This window comes from Paramormyrops kingsleyae, chromosome 20 (genome assembly GCF_048594095.1).
Source record: "Paramormyrops kingsleyae isolate MSU_618 chromosome 20, PKINGS_0.4, whole genome shotgun sequence".
Classification (NCBI taxonomy): Eukaryota; Metazoa; Chordata; class Actinopteri; order Osteoglossiformes; family Mormyridae; genus Paramormyrops; species Paramormyrops kingsleyae.
The window spans coordinates 11,906,049-11,929,095 of NC_132816.1; the positions used below are offsets into that span (position 1 = coordinate 11,906,049).

General features: G+C 40.9%; 1 protein-coding gene across 6 annotated transcripts in view; it reads left to right on the forward strand.

The window, feature by feature from the left end:
* Window positions 1–4,184: 4,184 nt before the first annotated feature.
* kat6b (K(lysine) acetyltransferase 6B) overlaps window positions 4,185–23,047 on the forward strand; it is a 28,819-nt gene continuing 9,956 nt past the window's right edge. The window contains exons 1-11 of one of the 6 annotated variants that reach the window (XM_072703352.1): window positions 5,129–5,746; window positions 6,298–6,439; window positions 7,499–8,377; window positions 15,556–15,664; window positions 17,212–17,327; window positions 17,832–17,913; window positions 18,269–18,401; window positions 19,025–20,007; window positions 21,614–21,735; window positions 22,025–22,137; window positions 22,218–22,359. In XM_072703352.1, coding sequence (XP_072559453.1) covers window positions 7,757–8,377; window positions 15,556–15,664; window positions 17,212–17,327; window positions 17,832–17,913; window positions 18,269–18,401; window positions 19,025–20,007; window positions 21,614–21,735; window positions 22,025–22,137; window positions 22,218–22,359 — 2,421 coding nt within the window. In that variant the 5' untranslated portion in view covers window positions 5,129–5,746; window positions 6,298–6,439; window positions 7,499–7,756. Of the gene's footprint in view, window positions 4,425–5,128; window positions 5,747–5,833; window positions 5,923–6,297; window positions 6,440–7,498; window positions 8,378–15,179; window positions 15,443–15,555; window positions 15,665–17,211; window positions 17,328–17,831; window positions 17,914–18,268; window positions 18,402–19,024; window positions 20,008–21,613; window positions 21,736–22,024; window positions 22,138–22,217; window positions 22,360–23,047 lie in introns of those variants that run through there. The other 5 variants (XM_023798057.2, XM_023798047.2, XM_023798091.2 and 2 more) reach the window with 5 other exon arrangements.

The following is a 23,047-nucleotide window of genomic DNA, read 5'->3' on the forward strand; positions in this document are numbered from 1 at the left end:
ATTATTTAAAGGGTACTCACACACAGTTTTGTATTCAAACCAGGATTCCCCTCTTGTACGACATTCTTTTTGAACAATATGCCATCTTATACTGGGGAAAAAAATTTTTAAATTAGACTAATGGTAACCAAATGGGCTGTTTACTTTCATGATTTAATGCAAGTAGTCTGCAGAAAAGCCTTTTGCAAAAAGGTAATGAGTATCGTCCCCGCATACAGTGCAGGCCGCTTAGTGCGCTCATTAGTAGAAGGGGGTCCTGACTGGTGCCCCAGTGCTGCCCAGTAATCTCCCCGTGGCTCTGCAGGGCCTCTGACTGGATGCTGCATGTTCCTGGATTTCAATTGCATGCCCGCAGGAGGTCGTTTTTCTCAGTTATGGGATTAGTGGTTGCTCTTCATGGTGATCATTAGAGAGACCTGAAAATTAGGCTGATCCTTTATCCCCAACTGCGCGGCCGGTGTATGGTACGGCTGCCATTGGCAGACATCGATTAGAGGGAGGCTGGAAGCTGGCCCTGCCCCGCCTTCTCAGAAAGAAGACACCAGCCCCCATTCCCTGTCCAAATGTAATATAGACCCCAGTGTCCAACCGCACAGTACACATCTTCCTGTTTATGGGATGCCTTTCCCACTCATTTATAATTAGCAGTCATTTGCCCTGTGGTTCAGAGACATATTTGGGTAACACTTTACTTGACAGCACACAAATAATACAGCTTTATGCTATTACTCATGTATTAATTATCCAAACTAGGAACTACACTAAGTCTTACATACTGATCTGATCTTAATTGATTGTTAATGAATGGTGATGCATGTTTTATCTCAAGCAGTTACTATATTTGTTACTATATCTGTTAATTCTGTAAACCTTTGTGAACTACTGAAGGAAGTATTGAAGGAACGAATAACTCGTTAAACACTTATCATGTTTGTTTATCATTAATGAATCATGATGCATCTTTTATCCCAAGCAGTCACTGTATGTTACTATATCTGTTAATTCTGTTTACCTTTGTAAACTACTGAAGGAAGTACTCATGAACTACTGAAGGAACTAATGAATAACACAAGTGAAATACTGATCTCATTTATGTTTATCATTACTGAACCGTGACACATCTTTTATCTCAAGTAGTGACTATATTTGTTCATGATTTGTACTTCAGTAGTAACTGGAGTTATTACTAAGTAATTGTGCCCCATCATGTAAAGTGTTACCCATATTTGATTGGTAACTCAAAATGCTAATATTTCCTTTTGTATATATTACACCACACAGAAATCATTGCCAAGGAAACATGATATTTATGACAATTCTAGTCTTAGAGCTTTTTAAACAGAACACGTCATAATTCAAAGCACACTTGCGGCCCGCACCATTTAACGCTAAACAAGAACAAATTTTAATAATTTATTATTAGCATTATGCTAATTAAACTTTGTGTGAATTTGAAAGTTGGGGGGATGTAATTAACAACTTGTTTGGGTCTTTTTTCCAGCAGTGTTTTTAAGGTTTCACACAGATGCATTTTGAAAAGGGCCACATTGCTGATTGGACCGGATCACACTCCATGACAGCTGGTTCATTCGCTACTCAAGTTGACAGATGGCAAAACACAAACACAAAAAAGATGGAGCCATGATTAAGTACAGGGAGTGTTTACAGTCACGTAGAATCGGGTATGTTTTTCACAAAATTTTGTTATAGAATAGATATTTTTGCTTGAAGTTAAACTGTGAATCATTTTCATTATTTTTGCAAAAGGGACACAACTAATTAGTGACTGACAGAATTTTTCTTCATTTTGTTTTTGGATTTGCCTTATTAAATTTTATCACAATTGTTAGTGTCCTCTTGGAACTGTTTTGGATATATGGCTTAGAAGAGCAGGTTGTTGCCTTATGGTTTGGTTCAGTAACTGAATGCCCAGTCACATAAACTTGAGAATGACAGACTGCTTTTGGCTTTTGGTCCTCGACCAGCATCTCTTCCCTGAGCAGGAAGCAAGGTGAGTGCAAATTTTGGCTATGGTTTGCCCCTAGATGGGTGCTGGTGTTCTAAGCACCAGCATGGCAGTTGGCAGAAGGGGGAACTGGGGGAGGAGGGAAGACTGGGTGATGAGCCTGATTATCCTGGGATTGGTGCAGTCATGGAGGACCTGGCCAGACCCATGTTAAAGAGCCTTATCTGCATAATGAAGACACAGGCCTGTTTTGTCACTGTTTTTCTTCACTTGGCATTGGGAGTTCTTTTTTAAAAGTGAAAATCGCTGTGTTTAACATACGACGTATAAAGAAGTTCTTTAATTTTTCATCATGTTCTGCAAATTTTTATTGGTTTCATATGCAATGACATAAGATCAAAAAGGAACAGGCTGGTGTGGTTGATAAGGATTCACACGGCTTTGAATTTAATTAGTTCTGCTAAAAGCATCAAAGCAATTTTGACATTAAGTAGTAAATCAGCAGTCGCATTAAAAGAAGATGTAATATACATTTCTCCTGACAGAAAATTCTACTGTGAGAATAGTGTGATCAATTAGCAGCAACAAATGTCAAACTTAATGAATTTACACACTCAAGAGTCTGTTACCTTTAACATTTTAGATTTTTCTCCATTTTTACAAAAAGGGTGCTGCTTTTGGGAACATAGAGTCCAGTTCACATTGTCTTACATGCTGGATTTTAATGATTTCCATTATGTTTCTATCATAGTGATAGTTCAATTATACTTTGAACTGATATGAAGAACTGTTATGTATAAACCTCAAATGTAACGTTCTAACATTTTTTAAGGTTTGTGTATTGTGGAACAGTGGATATGCTATTATAACAGATTTGTATTGGTCTATTAAGCACCATTCCATGTAATTAATTAACATCAATTTGGGAAATAGATATCCAAGTGGAATTTCAGGTACAGTAGATAGTGGTACAGCTACTTGTACAGTACAGTGCCTATTTGTAACCAAAACTAATAGATCAACCAATTCAGGAGTTTAAAAAAACCCTCTTCTAATCCAGAACTGCTGGAAAGCCCACTTATTTCAAATTTTGTAAATAATCACCAAAATTTCTTAAACTTCATAGGCATATATATACCAAAAAGAGAAATATTCATTATTACGGAAGGACAAAGTTTTTCATTAGAAAATATGCATGGAATTCATTATCACAAAACTATGTTCAGGTGATTTGTTTGGAGTTTAATTTACAGAATTTTCAGCTGGTTAGGTAGGTCAGCAACAGGAGCGATGAATTAGCTGTTCAAAATGGAAGTCAAGTGCAATGATTTACTATCACAATAAGGATTCTCTTTAATTATGTTTTAACATAATTTGAAGGCGGTGATATTAATATACTTTGGGGCTTCTAGTTCATCTTGTTCTGAACACTCTAAGCATAAAAATAGGGCAGTGTTGTACGCTATTTAACTTATATATTCCCAAAATATGAATACACATTTTTAATTAATAATGTTTAAATGTCGTACCATTGCACATTCCCAATAGATCCAAGTCCCTCTGGAGTGAGTATAACAAAAATAATCCCCCCCCCCATCCCCATGCTTACAGTTTAACGTTTACCTTGGAATGTAGGTGTGATGTAAATCAAAGAGCGTTTTCCCTGTTCCTGACAGTCTATTATAAGGCTGTATAGATTATGCTTAAAATAGCACGCTGTTCTTAAAGGACACGTAAATCTCACCCTTTATTGTTGTAATTTAAAAAAAATCCTTATCCTTAAAACAACTGCATCGCCTTAAACGCATGCATTTGTCACTATAAAGACACTGTCCTCTTGAATCTTAAATTATTCTTTGTTTCTTCCGATCATTTAAACCTGCCAAAATACTTGTTTATTGCATTACTTGTAATAAAATGCGCACGGATACTGCTCTAAATGTAATCTTTATTCGAAACCAGTATAGGTATTTTTTAACATATTTCCCTCATTAAAATCATTTGTATCATTTTTTTCTGAGACTTATACGGTTCTGGAGATTTTAGATCTTCGCGCTACCTGTCTCTGCGTCTCATCAATATATTAGTTATTTATTTTTTCCACCCAGCAACGTTTCACGGTGGTCTCCTCACTGGGAAAAAAATATATAATTTCCCTATGATCACCCTATGAGTACATATAGCGGCAAGACTTGGCTGCAAACATTTGAGATAGAGTGAAGAAGGGGGAGGGTACTACTTTGTCACAGGCTGCTATGTAGATTAACCTTTCAATTAGCTAGCTAGCTAGTTGTTATCAGGTCTATTCTGCCTGAGCGCGAGCTGTCGCGTGCGTCCCTTTATTAAATACAACAAAGTCTTGGGATTGATTTCCTTCCTGTAATTATTCCTCATCGTTTCAATTACTGCGTTTGCGAAGAGGAGAGAAGAAACCTCGAGAAAAAAAAAACTTGAAAAGGTAACAAGCTAGCAAGCAGCAATGTTAGCTGCAGGCATTTTCTTGTTGTGGCTTCCTTTTTTTGTCTTGCATTTAAATAGAGCCGATCGTTGTTATTGGACCGATATTTAAGGAATACCTAATCGTTTAGGCATCGGAAATAATTGCATTTGGGTTCAAAATTAAACCGCGCTGGAAAAGACATTTGTAACGTGAAATAACTATCGAGGCAGCAAATAGCGTGATGAGCGCTGGATATTCCGTCGGATTACTGGCATTTTCTTTTTTTTTCCGCTAATACTGTCATTAGAATTTTTGGATATGGAAAGTTGGGTGAACATGTTTAAATCTACATTTCGCTGTGTTGTTACTCACTTCGATTCCTCGGGGTCGCCTCGCTAAGTTGTTACCTTAATGCACAATGCGTGCAGCTACCCAACTATTATTTTGCAGGAGTGTGATGTAACGGCAAAGCCAACACAGACATGCAGGCTATCTTGGTCGGCTAACAAAATACTATACGAGAGAAAGAATACCGCTAGCTTGCTAAACAGCTATGTGTCTACGTTTTGCAACTGTGTAATTATCCAAGAAGACTATGTACTTGGATAACTGCTTTCATACGTGTTCCTGAACAGAATGTGACACGACCAGTTTTACTGCTCAGCGGCAACTTTATAAAAAATAATTTAAAGAAACGATTCGACAGACTCGTGAAATAAACGATGGAAGTCAAATTGTACGTCGCTAACTAGTTAGCTTCCCCGGTGTCAATCCTTTCGAGGAGGAGTTTGTTGAAAGGTGGAGTGCTGCCTGGTGTTGCTCTATTTGCCAAATCATTGACCCTTCAAAACATAACCGCTTAGATTTGCTCGGTGCCTATGCATTCGGGCGATTATTAAGTATTTGGAGGATAACTCATACGGATCTAGCGTCCTTCACATGCGAAAGATGCAAGGGGTCTCGGTGGTATGGGATGTGACTGGCGCTTGGTAATAATAATTGCTAAGTAGTTACCTTAAAAGGCGGGGCAATTGAATATCAGTAGCAGGTCGAAATAGCCAATAAACTCTTTTTAAGGGGGAGCGAGAGCCTATTTTCGATGATTGACGTGCTCTTTATCAAATCAGAAATCGATTTTTTCTGCCTTTACAACCAATATTAAAGTTGCGAGGGAGGGCGCATCGCGGTGAAGGTAAGGTTTAATGAGACTCCATTGGGTTGTAATCAGTGTCATGTCGGATTCATGTAAACTACAACATTGTAACAAAATGGCGTCTGTTAGGTACCACCAGCGGCAGGCAACAGCGCAGCCCTCAGCCACTCACACGCTAGAAGTCAAGGTTTGTGATTTGCCTTTCGTTTACCGAAGTCACAGGTTAATTGGACGATTAACTCGCCGTCATAAATTATCCGCAAGCGTCCCTCGGAGGCTGTCATAAATGTTTGCCTCGAGTTCGGAGTTAGCGGCGGCTAGCTAGCCATCTTGGAGCTGCTATCTGACGTCTGACTAAGCTAGGTATCCAGCAATTAATTTTAGCAACTTTGACAGCTATTTTTTTTTTTTTTTTTTAAAGTGAAAACGATTTTTGGCGCCGGAGGGGGAGTTTGTTTTATTTATGTAGGTAATGTTTAAAAGTTGAGTTTGGGAGGAAAAAGGTTAGCGAATATTTCCTAGTAAGCAGAACTGTCAACCTACGATGTCGGTGACACGAACTATAAGTACATAAATGATCGGCGCAGTTAAAGGTTTCTCTTTAGCTGTGGTGACATGATTTATTATTATTATTATTATTATTATTATTATTATTATTATTATTATTATTATTATATCAACGCTGTGAGGATTTCATGGCATGATGTGACTGGTCGCTTGGGGATGCCGTCTCTCCAGCTGCAATCCCCGGCTGACCCCGCTGCTGCAGTGTGGAGCCGAGTTTGATGCGATCAGCGGAGGCTTGCTGGCCAGCTAACTTGCAGGATGACAGGGGTTGCGGGGATCCGGGAGAGAGCCGTCCGATACACGTCACCTGCTGGTAGCTCTGCGCACTGTTCTTCCTCTGCCTCCGCGTTTATTCAAATCACTCGCAAAATACACGCAAAAACAGTTGCTCGGTTGCCACACGTACTCTTCCCCTGTTAGATCTATTTTTTTTTTGTAATTGCCATATGTAGTTATAACTCGACAAAATGAACTGAATACCCATATTAAGCAGAGAGACTTTAATATAGACTAAAATCGATTCTTCCAGTGTCTAGTGTAAAATAAGTCGATATCAAGATATGTAATTAGTGGGTTAGATCATGGGCTTCTTACCTGAAGGTTGCTGGTTTCTGTCCCAGGGCCTTGTGTTTTCTCTTCATAAAAGCTACCCAATTTACTCAGCTGAAACCCAAATGTATATCTGGATATAAATTGTCAGTTTGAGATGGTGGTATTGGAATAGTCTCAAAAGAAGAATTTTCGCATATTTGTATTTTAAGACCTGATAAATTGCCATTGTTCTTCAGGTAGTTGGTGGTCAAGGTCTATGGTTTGTTTTAGACAAGTCCAGACTTATGGTATAAGCTTGCGGTTTTCCCATAATCAGTATTCCTGAACATGTTATTAATCAGTTTGTAAATTTGCTTATTCATCTGGTTGCTTCAGTCATGAATTATGTTGCCTAGAAATCCATCCATCCATCCATTCATCTTCCAACATATTATCATGCATATAAAATTCAGGTGACAAATTGATTCAGTAAGTTTTGTATAATGAATGTTGCTGCTTTAATATGTATTTTAACCGCTATCATACCTGTAACCTGACTAATTGCTTTCAGTGTGAAACTGATTTGAGAGGTTGCGTAAATGTTAAGAATGACAGCATTGCCATGAACTTGTTGCTTCGCAAAAGAAAGTTGGTCATATTTCCAGCTTCATCTGATGTATTCTGACAGCTTGTTAATGAATAGCCATAATATGTGTGCAGTTAGTTTGAATGTTTAAACAAACTATCTACAGTGGTAAGAGACATTGCTGTTGTCATTGCTGGTATTTTATTGCTGCAATAACCTCTTCCTTGTTTTATTGATTTCTTTTTATTCTTTTAGGTTTCCACTGAGTCCAGGAGGAATTTTAAAGAGTTTGTGCTTTTTGGGTGATGATAGTCAACTTTATTAAGGATATTTTTGAAATATATCCTCTGCTAAATCTATCTTGCTGACTCTTCCCAGGATTTACAAGAATGCCCTACACTATGCTTTGTCACATATTTTTACAATCCTTTTCACTGTATGGATGCCATTAATTAGTAACAGAGAAAGAGAAATCTCTATGGATCACCTCTGCCTGAAGCAAAGTATTCAACCATGGTAAAACTTGCAAACCCACTATATACGGGGTGGATTCTCGAAGCAATACAAAAGATCAAAAGGCAAAAGCAGAGACCATCTGAAGAGAGAATCTGTCATGCAGTATCAACATCACATGGACTGGACAAGGAGACCGTTTTGGAGCAGTTGGAATTAAGTGTCCATGATGGCTCCATTCTCAAGGTGACAAATAAGGGAAGTGCTTCTTATAAAGACCCAGATAATCCAGGGCGAATAGCACCTCTCAAATCTGGAGGCTTCTCTGTGTCTCTAAAGGGATCAGCATGGAGCTCAAGCGACCTACGCTATGTAGACTGGAATAAGATCTTGCGGCAAGCTATCGAAGCTCTCAATGACCCCATTGGTTCCTCTTTGAAGAACATCGAAAGGTATCTCAGGAACCAGGATGACTTGTCGAACATCATAAGCAACCCCACTTTCCAGCAGCGGCTAAGGTTGGCAGCCAAACGGGCGGTTAACAATGGAAGGCTGCTGAAGAATGGGCCGCTGTACCGGATGAACTATGGAAGTGTTGAAGGAAGAGGATCTTCCAGGTGTACAAGTGCTTCCCCATCATTCCTCCCCCTTGCAAGTCTTCTTCCACATGAGAAAGACCAGGTATGCTGTGTACCTCTTCATTTCCTGGTGTTGATGTTGAACCAGCATTTTGTGTTGAACCCTTTTTGTCACCAAGTTTTGTTTGGCTGCTTTATGAAATCTTAGATGGTCCATTTAATTTCTTCAGAAAGTATTTTTTTTTCAGTTAAGCAGTATTTATACTAGATAAGATGTTTGCAATTTCATGGCAGAGAACTTTGGTAAACTATCAAGATCAGTGTGGTTTTTCTTGGGAGCCCATGCTAGACTGGTGTGATTTTTGGATTTGTGTTGAGTGTTGATTTGTGAGTTTATTCGGAGAATAAAAACTAGCAGAAAGTATGATGGGTTTTGTGACTTTGTTCTTTTGTATAACTTTACAGGTTAATAGATCATTGACTTGATTATGCTGCTGTCTGATTATGCTGTTGTATGAATGCTGAAATCAGCATGTATATAAAATGCCTCTTTCTGTCATGTATAGTAATAAGTTGACCATTTTTCTTCCCAGTTATCTTCCAGTTGTTAGGCAACAGTTTGTAGTTAAATTCTTTTAAAAATATATGGGTTTGGATGTTGTGCATTTTGAGAAATGAAGTATGTTAATTGCAGTGCATTTCAAGCTGCTGGATACTGCATAATATGTAGTTAGCAGCATTTAAACCCTTTTCTTTTTTTCTAGTTTAATCAATCGGCCTCTAAATATTAGGTAGATATACAGCTAACTTGGTTTACATGAGGAATCTGCAAGTAAGCGCCCTTCCTTTTTGTGGTTTGGTAGCCTTCTGTGAATGTGTTGGTCCCTCCCAATTAATGAGCGTAAAAAAAGAAAGATGATGCCCATGTAAAACTTTCAGTTAAGTAATTGATTGTGGAGTATTGATATGTAACATTCAAGCAATTATCTCCACCAATCACAAACACTGTTTTATGTCTGTTGCCTGGTCCCAAGTTCAGCTGGTTTAGCACTTCAGGGAAACTAGCCTGTGTACAGGTAAGTAAGCACTATGATAGCCAATCTGCTGATTATAGCCACCAAGATGAAGTTTAGGCTCTGTCTCCTTGCTTATTATTTTATCAAAATTTGTTCTTTTAGCTTGAATGCCAGGATTTAGGATATTCACTTAATTTATGCAATAATTTATGCTGAAGTATAACGAACCTTCAGTTGTGCAGTAAGAGACATAAAATTAACTGGTGGTTTATTGTATTTTTTTATGATCTTTCACGATAGTGCCATTGTCAGACATGCCTGTTATGTGTTTTTTATTTTTCTGTCCAAATAAAACAATCCCTGGTTTTTGGTGTCATTAAAGCTGTGATTTCACCCTTTCTGGAAAATAGTACCACTATCCAAAAGTGTGTGCAATTTTTAGTCTCTTAATCGTCAGAAAATTGAGTTCTGTGGTTGACTCGTTTAAAATCAGTATTTTTCAGGATTTTAGTGAATCGCTTTAAATGGTATGACCTGTGGAACAGCAGGTTACCAAAAATTCACTAAATTGTGGTTAAATTGCACTGTGTGAGGGCACAAGAATGAATTTAAACAAAAGTTGCTTTTTACACCGTTGCTGTGACATGCTCCAAACGTCAATTTACCCAGGCTTCCCGATGTGAAATTGTTTTTCTGCTTTGGCACCACGAGCCAAGCCGGCTTTTTCTGTTGGTAGATGCTGGAGTTGACCCCATAAAATGGCCTCTGGCAGCATATGAGTTGCTACCAGCCAGGCTCACCTGTTTCATTTGCTGGTTATGTCAAAAGTTGGACACATGGTTAGCGATCACTGCAGTAGGTTACTGTGTTGATCCATCAAAGACAATGTTAAATTACCATTCCCCTTTTTTGGATTCCAATCAAACAAAGCAATTTCACAAAAATCTGTGTGGGTGTTTCTGTTGGCAATGGTATGAATTGTGCATTTATAATGTGACAGTCATCCTTTAACACTATCCAACCATCTACTTTGAATAATGGATAGGGTCACGGGTAGGGTTAGCTGAACTACAGTCAATGTTGGGATGCACAGAGAAGGGTATGTTCTGGATGGCATGCCAGGCTGATGGATGGCACCGATGCACAGAGGCATACAATAATGGCCCTTTTGGAGTTAGTGCACCTGAACTACCAGTTTGCAAATCTGGAACATTTATATCAGAATATTTAGTGAGTTTAAAGGAAAGTCTTTTATGTAGTACTGGGGCAAAGTTATGTGGATTCTAAATAGACAAATGATAATTAATGAGCTGTGAATTCTCAGAACCACAAAGCACTGATACTGATCAGGTTAATTTGTATGTGCAAATCAATAGGACAGTCAGGCTCCAATTCAGATTTATAAAGATGGATAATGTGCTATCAGGGTATAAATGCATATGGGATATGGCACCGCCTTTTCCAAGTCAACATGGAATGGATGTGTATTGGGAGAGGTTCTTAATATCATCAGTCGGACTCAGAACCCAGGAATATTCCAAATGATCATTGACGTGCATATTAAGGTGATTTAAGTCAGCCTAATGCTAAACAGACACTTTTCTGTGACCACATGTGTATCTTTAATTGATCTATTTGGCCACCACTCACCTGCAGTAATGCATTCTTTTTCTTCATTCAGCATTAACACTGGAAGCAGCTAAGTAATCAAATGAAAACGGGACATTCCCTTGTCTTTGAATTATTTAATTACAGGCCCCTGGTTTCCAGGAATAGACCTTGTCTGTTGCTAGGAGGTATATTAAATTGACATGAGCATGTGATAGTATGGTGCCAGTTCCTCAGCAGTTAGAAAAGGTCTCCTCTTGCAGATGGTCCTGCATCTTGTGATTGATTGTGTTTATGAACTGGTTGGTGGTTCTGTAAACAATGGGGGCAGGATTGGGATCAAAGCCCCCTGTTAAGTGACTGTACTATTTCAAGCTGGCAGTCTGCATTAGTTTGTATGCCACTGATAAATCAGAATGTTTATTTTTTTTTTTTAAAAAGATGGTCAGCCTAGTTTTCTTTTTTTCTGGGTTTGGTAAGATTGATCCAAAAATTGATTTCCTTACTTAATCCTGGATCACTCCTGACAGTTTAAAATCTTGCTCTGTGGCAACTGGGACATGGGACAGATATAGATCTTCAAAAAAAAAAAAAAAGAAAAAGAGGAGTTTGTGCTGAGCTTTAGCCTGCTTTAAAATTATCTCTCTGGTTTCACTGACTAACGAACAAGAGGAAGTGGATTCATTTTCTCGGTTTGACTCACGACGGGTAGCTGAAGGACAGTAAGTGGTTCACACACTGTAGAGGGATGCATTTAGCCTCCTCTTAAATGCTGTTTGTCTAGAGCAGTGTTTCTCAACCCAGTCCTCAGCGAACCCCAGCCAGTCCACGTTTTTGCTCCCTCCCAGCTCCCAGCCAATCAGGAACACCGAATAGCTGGTACAGGTGCTCTGGGAGCTGAGAGGAAGCAAAAACGTGGACTGGCTGGAGTTCGCTGAGGACTGGGTTGAGAAACACTGGTCTAGAGTGTGACTTCACTCAGCAGCTGAAAAGTGCATGCACCACGACTGAATATTCCTTAACATATAAGGCTCCCTTTAAAATAATAGGCCATTTCTGTTGAACTTTTAAGTAGAGGAAGAACCTCTTTTTGACCAATGGGAGCCCAGCAGTGGTTTGCTTGTCTTGCAGCAATGCGTATATAATGCCAATACTGTGATATGTTGCTCATCATGGGGACGGATGCCTTTGTGTGAAGTATTAAGCTTGTGGTATCATTTAAAAGCAAATTTGCTAATGCTTTTATTTATTTATTTTAATTAGACTTCTTTAATTATGTTATAAATGGCAATTATCAGCTTCTGGTGTGCAAATCCCTCTGCTCATAGACTGTTCCTTTTGGCTCCAGTTTTTCTGCATCCAGCTGACTGATTGATCATCTCAAGCTGTTTATTTCATTGACAAACCCTCGCTGTGCTGAGCACTTTTCACTGCGGGTGCCCTGCAACTGCTGATATTTGAAGAACCTCGGAGACTTACTGAACCGCCCGACTCTTAATTGACTGGTTAAACGGCTGTTAAGTCATTTCATCTATAGGTTTTTAAAAAGAATATTGATGCATTCAGTATTAAGTACACAACAAGCTGTTGTCCTCTTCATTCATACTAACAAGGTAATATGTTGCATATGGCCATGCTGAATTAACCTTGGTTATGCAAGTTGTTTTAGACACGGTAGTTTGGAAAAATAGCTCCTCCCCTCCATAGAATGGGCGGAGTATGATTGTTTTTGTATCACCTAATACACATGACTTTAAACATTCCAACAAGGCTATGATGTTTCGTTCTCTGTGGCTGTCTTGCCATGTTATTGCCTTGTGCTCTGCATTTAACACCTGAAAATGCTTCTTTTCTTGAAAAGGTCTTATTTTGTTATGGAAGGTTAAAAAAAAAAAAGTAATTAATCATACTATAGTAGTTGAATTTTTGCTTTTGCATGCATTGCAGATTAGTTGAGATGGTATCATTGGAATCAGTTTGATTCTGTTTAAAGTTCTGTCTAGCCTAGCTGAGAAATATTCCCATACAGCATTTGGTAGCACCATGTAGCTCTGCGAACAGAAGTTTTTTCTTTTGCATTTTTACTACACTTAAGTAAGTTAAGTGCAAAAATGCAGAAGCGGTCCCTGCGATTTTCTTGTGGCTGCTCTTATCTTCAGTGTTCCCAGGTCTTAAAAAATGCTGACTCACCTTTTGAAGTTGCATAATAAGCTTAAACAAATGAAAGCAAAGAGGTCTTCATAGAATTGCCCCTCCTTTATAACCGAACACCCATGTTGTGTTTTGAGAACATATTCAGCTTTGTGTACAGTGACAGAGGAACTGTTTGTAAGCTCATAGTTGCTGAGAAAAGTCAGTTACTTTTGTGAACGAGGAGCTTTCGTGAAGGTGTGACTGGCTGCTTGTGAGAGCTCGGGCAGCAGGCTGCGTAGTGGTGAAAGGAATGGATCTGCAACTGAACTGCTGCATCATTTCAAATTTGGGGGAGGGGGCTGAACAAACGCAGTTTAATAATCTAAACAAATCACAGACTTTAGGGACGGGTAACTCTTGCATTCCTCAGGCATGCTTCTGTTGGTCGCCAGTTGGGTCATTTCCGAGTTTGCTGCTAAAACATTAGCAAGAAGTATCCTATCTGTCACCGAAAATTTAGTCATAGACAAATGGCTGGTGAGCATGGCTACTAGTGAGGTGATAAAGGTTGAGTGCACCCTGCTGCAGGGTGAGGTTTAGCTGGGAAGCTGTGGTTTTGCACTGTTTGCACGCAGGCGGGCTGTTACGGACACATGAAGCTAAAAATTTCTTTTGACAGGAACACATTCATTCTTGTATAAACAAAGTGGCCCCATAAATGAGGCTCTCTTGCCGTACTGCTCAAGGATAATGATGAATATGGATAACTTTCAGGAAGTTGCCGTAACTAGCCTGAGACATTTATACGAGCTGGGCCAGACTGCATTTGTAATGGTGATTTGGGTACTTTTATTTATTTATATTAAATAGATGTTTTATAAGAACAGCATGTGAACATTGCTGAGGCACTAACGTGCACTGAATACTAGATATGTGTGTAGTTTCTCTAACTGCAGTTTAATAAGTCATTATAGTAGTCAGATAATAGATCTTATGGTTCATCTGTTCGTTATTAGATGTTTTTCCAATGGTCTCTCCCCATAACTGAATTGTATGCGCTAAGGTGCAAATCCCCTGAGCCTGATGTTAAGCACACGTTGCCCACAGCTGTAGGCTATATTACACTCCATCAAGTCTAGCCAGAAAACAGACCATAAATAAATGAATGAAAATAAAGTGATGCAGTGAACCAGGTAAATGGACGTTGGATCTAAGTCGGGCTATTTTGTTTGAATCGGTTTTCTGTTACTGAAAGGAAACGCGCTGTTAATTAGCATCAGTGACTTACAGGGCCGCTGTTAGGGCTGCCACAGAATGGGTGGCTTTTGCAGGTCTGGTTTTCATTACATCACAGTGAATGTCGACCTCGCATCTTAGCTAACACAGGCCATCAGCTTCTTCATTATAAATAATACAGGTAAGTTTCTGTTGCTTGTCTTGTATCCCCCTTACATTTTAAGGCCTGGTGTGATGCTTTGGTCTCATTGTGTTTCAGCACAACATGTTGCAGTAAAGATTTCCCAATTGCTGATCTCAGTCCCTTTATCGGCTCGAGCTGATATAGCGTGTATCTGACGCTGAGGTGCTGCATGCGTGCTTTCTGAGTCACTCAGTTTATTAGCTGTCTGTGAGATGCAACAACGGTGTGATTAGGTTATTAAAAACTGGTGATGATGAAGATTGTGTATTTATTTTTTTTAACTATAAACAGACATTTGAGCAACCTGTTGCACAAATGTTAAGTTTTTGGTTTTTGTTTTTTTGTATTTTTTTTTTAACCACTTCTCATTTAGTCAGTTGTATATGACTGTGAAAATGCCTTTGGCTGAGCTTGTAGTTCGAACCACGTGACTGACAATTGGGTGGGGAATGGGATCTTTCTTTATGGGGGGAATGGTGGCACTGGAAAAGGGCTGACGGCACACACTTCAGAGCTACAAAAGCAAACTGCCCTTCTAGAGTAGAGTGAAATGAAAATCATGGGGGCAGGAAAAGCTGGTACATGTCAGGGGACACTGAGTAGACTTTCAAGGCGGGGGGGGGGGGGGTGTTCTCCCTGGTTATTAGGAATGTGGAGAGAGAAACAGGCCTCACCAATTAATACCCTTCACTGGTAATGAGGGACAGGTGGAATTAATCAGCATACCAATCTTGGGCACCTGAAAATTCCTCCCAAGTCTCCTGAAGGACTAACAGATCTTAAAGATGTTTTGTGTTAATCCACATGTGTAATTAGACCTACAGGTGGTGACTGAAGTCAGTGAGAGACTTTTCCAGTATTAATGTTTTCTAGTTGAATTTGTGAGATGTAGGAACATCAGACCAAATGAAAACCTTTACAGTTTCTTTTTTTCAGCTCTTACCTGCAATACTCCTAATGCATCGGCCCTGATAATTAATAACAGAAAATGGTGACTAATCATGTCTGTGTGGTACTTTTTACACTCCCCACTGCTCATTGTGATCTTTTTTTCTCTCTTGCTTGCTCTCCGTATCTCCCCTGCGCTGTGCGCCCCCCCCCCAGCCTCGCGCTGACCCCATCCCCATATGCAGCTTTTGTCTGGGCACGAAGGAGTCCAACCGCGAGAAGAGGCCCGAGGAGTTGCTTTCCTGCGCGGACTGTGGGAGCAGCGGTGAGTTTCCTGGGTGCCTCCATGCAGTAGCAATAGAGGCATCAGTGTTTGGGCATCCAGCTTGCCAGTGATGTGATGTGATGTGACTTGATGTGATGTGATGCCAGAGCTGGGAACACATTTCTTAAATAAGCTTATAAGTTTGTCTTATTGAAGGCATTGCAAATACAGTATTTTGGCAACCACTCCAGAACAGGGTGCTGCTTTTTTTTTTTTTTTTTTTTCCTTCTTCATGTATCAATCTCAATGAATTTGTGAACCACAGTATATTGTATTGTGGAGAGAGTATTCAGCTGAAGCAAGTCTCTCTGCGCCCCTCTGAATGAGGCTCTACCCTTGTGGCAGGGGTGATTAGAAAGACGCGAGGTCCCTTTTCACTGTGTGGCCCTTCTGCAGAGGTGCCAGACGTCACGTGTTGAGATTTCGAATGTAGGAAGGCTTTTGTGAATTCATCCACCATGTTTAAATCCTAATCACTTAGTATTTTGGTTTCTTGTTTATTAAGAGGTTGTATTTCCTTCTCACATGTTTCTTTGCTTAAATAATAAAATCAGTTCTCCCATCTGTTGATGTATGGGTGCTACCCATAATGGTTTGTGGCTATGTTTGTGTGGTGGCTCTGTTTCGGTGATTAGTGCTATCCAATACATATTTTGAACATACCTATGAGGCAATGTGAAAATGCTGCCGTAGGTGTAGAAAGTATTTGAAGACCGAACTTGTGTGTAAATATAATTATTTTGCCACACATTTTGCACGTTTCTGCTGCTATTTTACCGAACTTTAGACTTCCAGATGTCTGGTTAGATGTTTGGTAAGATGTATTCCAAGGTTCAGCTTATTGTAGCAGGTTGATGTCAGTCCTGAGGTGCGTCAGTGCTGAGCAGCATTATGGGAAAGTGGCATATAGATTGGCCTCGTCTTGGTGGTGGCATTTTTCCACACTCTTCTATCTTCTGGACTCTGCTGGCAGCATCCCATTAAGTTACCTCTTCAAAGTAGTAATTTGAGTCAAACAATTATTTGAAATGCCAAGAGTAATCACTTTCCTAGTGACATTCTTATTGGCTAAAATTGACTAAGGAGACGGGTTTCACTCCATCGTTCGGAGTGTGTCAAAATGCCCCCTGCTGAAAAACACTAGTTATGAGACTGACAGACTGCCTTCTATTCCCTTCCTTTCTCCCCCACCATGACTTTCATGGATTATCTTAATGTACAAATAAATGCTTCCTATCTCTCACTAAGGTCAAACTATCCTTCACCAGTCACTCATTAAGGTTAAATGTATTATTTTTTGGAACTGCATTCAGCATAAAAATCACATTGTTGATGTAATGTCGTATCTTTTATGTGTTGATTCTGCATCCATCGTTTGCTGCCATTTAGAACCATTTTCTTTAATCCTGCAAACTATTAATTTGATGGTGGCTCCGACTTTGAATTCTTCTAAATGTTAGCTTAAGAGGCTTGATGTTTTGTGTGTTAACAGGTTTTTGTATTATGCAGTAAATCTGATTTTGTATTTTGCCTTGATTTTCTTTAAGGACATCCGTCCTGTCTGAAGTTCTCTCCAGAGCTGACCACGAATGTAAAGGCGCTGCCGTGGCAATGTATTGAATGCAAAACGTGTAGTTCCTGTCAAATCCAAGGGAAAAATGCTGTAAGTAATTTGGGGGGGAAATCTTGATTGTCTCCCCCTATGAGTAATGCATGCATTTTAACAGAGGAAACTGTTTAGTACCTTGTATATGGCCAGTTTGAATCCAGTCATCCCCTTCAGAAATGGTTAGCTTTGCTAATTAGTTCCTAGAACATTTACAGGGGCGTGAGTGAACTCTGTGATTGCATGGAGGAGATTGGATCACAATATAACATGTAAATCATGATAGTCTTGCAAGTTGGTGCTTAGACTGAAATCTAGAAGCTGGATGAGGGAATTTAGAGGGTGGCAATCCCTGGCTGTGTGCTGGAAGCCACAAGCGGTGAGGCAACTTGGCATATTTCCAGCGAGGGAGAGAATCGGCCGGGATTTTATTTCTTTAGTGCATGCGTGACTCGGAGGAGGCCGTGTCGTCAGTGTCAGCGAGGAAGCCGAAAGCGAGGTCGCCGTGTAAAATGAGGTGAAAGTCAGGGATAAAAACGGAATGTGAACTGATTCTTCCAGGATGACATGCTATTCTGCGATTCTTGTGATCGGGGTTTCCATATGGAGTGCTGTGACCCACCGCTTTCGAGAATGCCAAAAGGTAAGATCATCAATCCATCTGCCCCCCCCCCCCACCGCCCCCAGTTCAATGTTAAAATGTTATATCGATTTACCTTGCATTACAGTATGGGGCCTGACAGCCGTGCTCGTAAAGCTTGTGGAAATGTGAAAAAGTCGGCTCATATACTTCCATGTTATTACCTTTCTCCGTCTATTTTCCTTGAAAACGTTTCCGTTTTTTCTCTAATTGATTTCCGTTTTCCCCGAGTTGTGAATTGACACCAGAAATGAAGGCATTTAAATTGTGTGCATTACTCGGGAGTATTTCAAACGAGTATGTGTCCTTTTGAATTGATTGACCAATCAAATGCTCTTTCTGCTTGGACATCCTCCAGGAATGTGGATCTGCCAAGTGTGTAGGCCAAAGGAAAAGAGAAAGCGTTTGCTGCATAAGAGAGCTGCCCAGATCAAACGTCGATATGCAAAGCCGTTAGGAAGACCCAAAAAAAAGCCCAAACAGTGTACCATGTATGTTAGTCTGAATTTGATACCATTTGTGTGGAAAGATTTTATTTCTGTATGAATCTGAAGTGCATACATTTATTTCTTTATCTTTTTATATTGGTTTAAGATTGATGGCAGTTTTTTTTTTTTTTTTTTGTGAAGTCCCAGTTTCCAAAAATCTTTTGAAGTTAGTATTGTATCAACTTTCACCTCAGATATAAAATGTAAGAGAAAAAATTCAGTATTTTCCTGCAGGTTTGATTTTTGCCGTATGTCAGATCAGTTATTTCTGGCTCTTCGACGCGCCAAGCACCTTTTATCATACTGAGGGTCCTCCTGCGTTGGATTAAGCATCTGACCAGCCACTCTGAATATCGCTCAGAGTTCCTCATGTTCTGTGAACATGCTCTGCATTTTAACCATTCCCTCTTAACTGTGGCTGCCTGTCCTGTTTGCATGTGAGCCTGACCTCTGCCTTTAAGGGGCAAGTTAATACAACTGTTGGAGAATGTCTATGAAAGTCTGTTTTTCATTATACGTTAAATGCTTGACGTTCTGTTGATTTGAACTATCCTAGGTGTAAATTTGATTTCGAACGCTGATGGACCTTTTTTTTAACTGCATCTTACCATTTCACCTACCTGTAGGTCTGTAACCAGTGGAGGCGGTTCCATGATAGCACTGGCTGGAAGGGGGTCACCTGGTAGGGGTCAAAAGATTACCGTCTGTACCACACGTTCATCTGGTCATGCCGCATCTGTGACGGACGCAAGACACGGGGAGCTGGCTCTTACAGACCCCTGTTGGGCTGATGACGCCACCAAATTCACCACCACCCCCCCCACCCCCACCCCCGCGTGTTTCACGTCCACATCCACCTCCCCCAAACTCACTGTTAACAAGAAAACCAAAGGTCTTATTGATGGGCTTTCGAAATTTTTCACGCCGTCGCCGGTCGGCCGCCGGTCGCGGGGTGAGGCGGTAGGCCCATCGAGGCGGGGGCGCCCAAGGAAGCGGGGGCTTCAGAAACCCCCGTCCGCTCCTCATTCCTGCATTGTGGCCCCTGGCACCACCCAAAAGCTAACAACCACCACCACCCCCCCCCTCAGTGCACTCCCGCCCGGTCCTCCATTACCTGGACAGAGCCCCACCTCTCAGAAATCCAACAGTTCCACCTTGGCTAACTCCCCCCAGAGTTCTTCGAGCCAGTCTAGTGCGCCTTCCTTTAGTAGCCTCTCCAATAACAGCCAACTTAAGGGACTTTTCGATGGACTCTCTCATATCTATGCCACTCAGGGACAATCTCGGAAAAAGGGACTCCCTAGTTACGCCCCGCCTAAGCGCACGCGCCGTAAGCCGGATTTGTCTTCCACGGCAAAGTCTTGCCCCCAGCTCCACGGAAAGAAAGACGTTAAGAATAGGATGGCGGCCCACTCTTCCCCCCTCTCCGGGTGGGGCCTGCCGAGAGGACGCCCCTTTAAGGCGGCTGGTCATTTCAGGCGACAGTCCTTCCTCAGAAAGCACAGGATGCTAGGCAGGTTAAAATATAAAGTGACCCCTCAGAAGGGTACCCCCTCTCCAGGGAAGGGGGGCTTGACAGATGGAAGGAGTAAGCCTGAGCACACTGATGGTAAGCAAAAGGCTCCACACTCCAGCCAAACCTGCGTCTCGTCCAGCAAAGACACATTGTAACATTGAGCTTCTGCCATTCATCTCCCCTCCCCATTGTTTCCTAACTAAACTATCGGAAAGTAGTGAAAAGCACATTTGCGGCTCCTCCTTGCTGATTAACTTGTAGCCTGTCCTTTGACTAATCCCGGGTCTACCTTTTTTGTTTTGTTTTCTTTTCTTTTGTCCCCCTTTGGTATTGCTCTGTGTGTGTAGTCTCTTTAGGGCACGCTCCCACACCTGCTTGCGGATCTGTCATTGCGCATGGTGGCCTGTCCTCATTCAGCTCCCCCTGCCCCCCCCGCCCGCCCGCTCTGTTCCTGTCCCCATACCTCTGCCTTGACTTGCCCATCTCCATCTCCTCCTAGTGGCCTCCCTTTTTCCGCGAGCCTTGTCTCTTAACTCGATTTCACCACAAAAATCTGCGCCGCTGATCAGCGCCCATTCCTCATGAATTGTGGCTCTTGTGCTAATTGTAATAGATTTTTTTTTTTTTCCCCCCACTCAACCCCCCTTGTGTTCACCCCTTTGTAAGCCACCCTGCCTAAATGTGGGAAAAGGGGCTTTTTTTTAAAGCCTTTCGCTTGTGGTTTATCGGGTTAAAGATAAGGGTTTGCTTATTCTGCGCGTAATTTGTGATAAAATTTAGATCCTGGGCCATTGGCACATTTTTTAAATATGATCATTTTAATGTCTGTCTGATGTGTTTGTGATTTTGTTTTAACTGCAGCTACTGTAAAGTGGCTTCTCCTGCTGTATAATAGCTTTCGTGTTCAAATACTGTCACAAAAGCGGCAAGTGAATCATTTCATCTCATAATTGAGTGACTGAATGCCTCAGGCTCTTCTGTGAAGAACCTTTTCTGCTTCTTTACAGCCAAAAGTGAGGGATAGAGACGAAACACCATTTTCCTTTGTTTATTATCTGCTTTATTACTCGATCTAATTAAATACTGTTATATGAGGAATGGCTAAGAACATGAAAGCTATTATGTGGTGGTCCATTAACTTGAGTGTTGACCTTTTTGTCAAAGCTTTTATTTCATTCTAATTAGAAAATGATTTAAAATGATTTCTTCAGTTATACTAACATCATAACATTCTTGATTAGCGTGAATATGGATATGTATGCTAAGCTAGTGTTTGAAAGAATCAATTCAGTAATCTAACGTTCAGCACAGGTTGGCATAGATTTGCTTTGTTTGCATACATTTTGTGCGATTAAGTGTCTTGTTTCTACTTACTATATTTATAGGTGCTATAATCAAGCTGGTAATTCAGTGATTCCATGACTGTGAAAATGAGCTGAAGCATGTTAATGATAAAATGTTTGAGAGAGAGCTAGATTTAGAAGCTGCTAGATATTTTTGGAGAACCTAATGACAGGTGTTTACTCCTAGGAGAACCCAATGGACATCTTGTGTGAGCCTTTAAAATGGGTATTTTAAGGTTCTAGGGCAGTTTTATCGAGGTATTATGCTTTGATTTGGTATTACTGTGTATGCACTGTCCCTGTATCCATGTCTGAAATGCAAATTTTTTTTTTCTTTCTTTTTGTGAATGATTCAGAAAATGAAGGCATCAGGAAAGTAAAGCAGGAGACTCCAGACTTGAGTGCGGCAGTTTCAAAGGAGCACGTTACACAAGAGGATTTAGAGATTTTTAAGCAAGTGCTGGAGCTCTCGATGCAGGTGAGGAGGCTCATTTTGTGTCTGAATTACTCCAGGCTTCTCCCATCGGTGCACAGAATTATATTGCTTTAGTTAAATGTTAAGGCATTGGGACCCTGATGAAATGAGTTTTTGAAGTACATGGTGCTTCTTGCAGCTCGCAGACCGTAATCGGTGTTCTGTCCTTCAACGTACTGCAGTTTATAAGGTTTTAGATGTTATTATTTTGGAAGATTTCAATCCTTCCCTAACCCTTGTCCTTTAAGCCTGTACTTATACACTGACATACTATTATTCTGTACCCTTGCAGAAAACAGGGTGTGCAAACACAACAGGTTCTGGGCGGTACCCCACAGTCATTGACTTTGGGAAGTACGAGATCCAGACCTGGTACTCTTCGCCATACCCGCCCGAATATTCAAGGTATGAATCACCGGTAGCCTAGTTCTGTCTGCCAAGCCGACGTCCGGCCGAGTGTGACGGCCTCCCATTCTGCTCCGCAGATTACACAAGCTGTATCTCTGCGAGTTCTGCTTGAAGTATATGAGGAGCAAGAATATTCTCCAGCGGCATTCGAAGAAGTGTGGATGGTTTCACCCACCAGCCAATGAGATATACCGAAAGGATGACTTGTCTGTGTTTGAGGTAAGTGGCCACTTTGTAATCTTTAGACGCTCAGGATTGGTTTGTCAAAATTATTCTTCTGTATTTATCTAATTTCTTCAACACATTGAGTTAAACCACCCCAGTATTTTCCCCACATCAATGTCCATTTCCAATTCTGTAGCTTGTCCTCACCTTCCCCCCCCCCAAAAAAAAAACCTGTGATGCCCATTGAACTTGTTACGTGCCGTGTGTGACATGTAGCCAAGGCGTCCCTGATCTGATGGAGCTGCCTTTCTTACTCCTTGCCAACGGTGACCTGCAGCCTCAGTGCAGCCGCCTCTCTCTCCATCTCTGCCGCTCCTGCGGCAGCCGGCAGAGATGCACTGAATGATTTACACTCCGGTCTCCTCCGGCGGAGCCGCGCTACACGTATTCTGTCGATTCACGGTCCGCAGAGGACGTGATCTCAGCATGAGCTCTAAGCTCAGCCACCCCCCCCCACCTCCCCCCAGTCCCCAAGCGTTGTCAGAATTTAAACACAATGTTTGGATCCGCATCTTGCTTTGTCTTGCTGAGAAAATTCGATTTGCTGTAAATAGTTTAAATTTACCTTTTTTTTTTGAAAGTGGAAACTTTGTTATATCCGTAGACTGGTTCTTGTTATATAATTTGCACTTGACATGGAGACAATGCTGAGTGAAGCCTTTTGCTTTAAATCTTCCCTCTC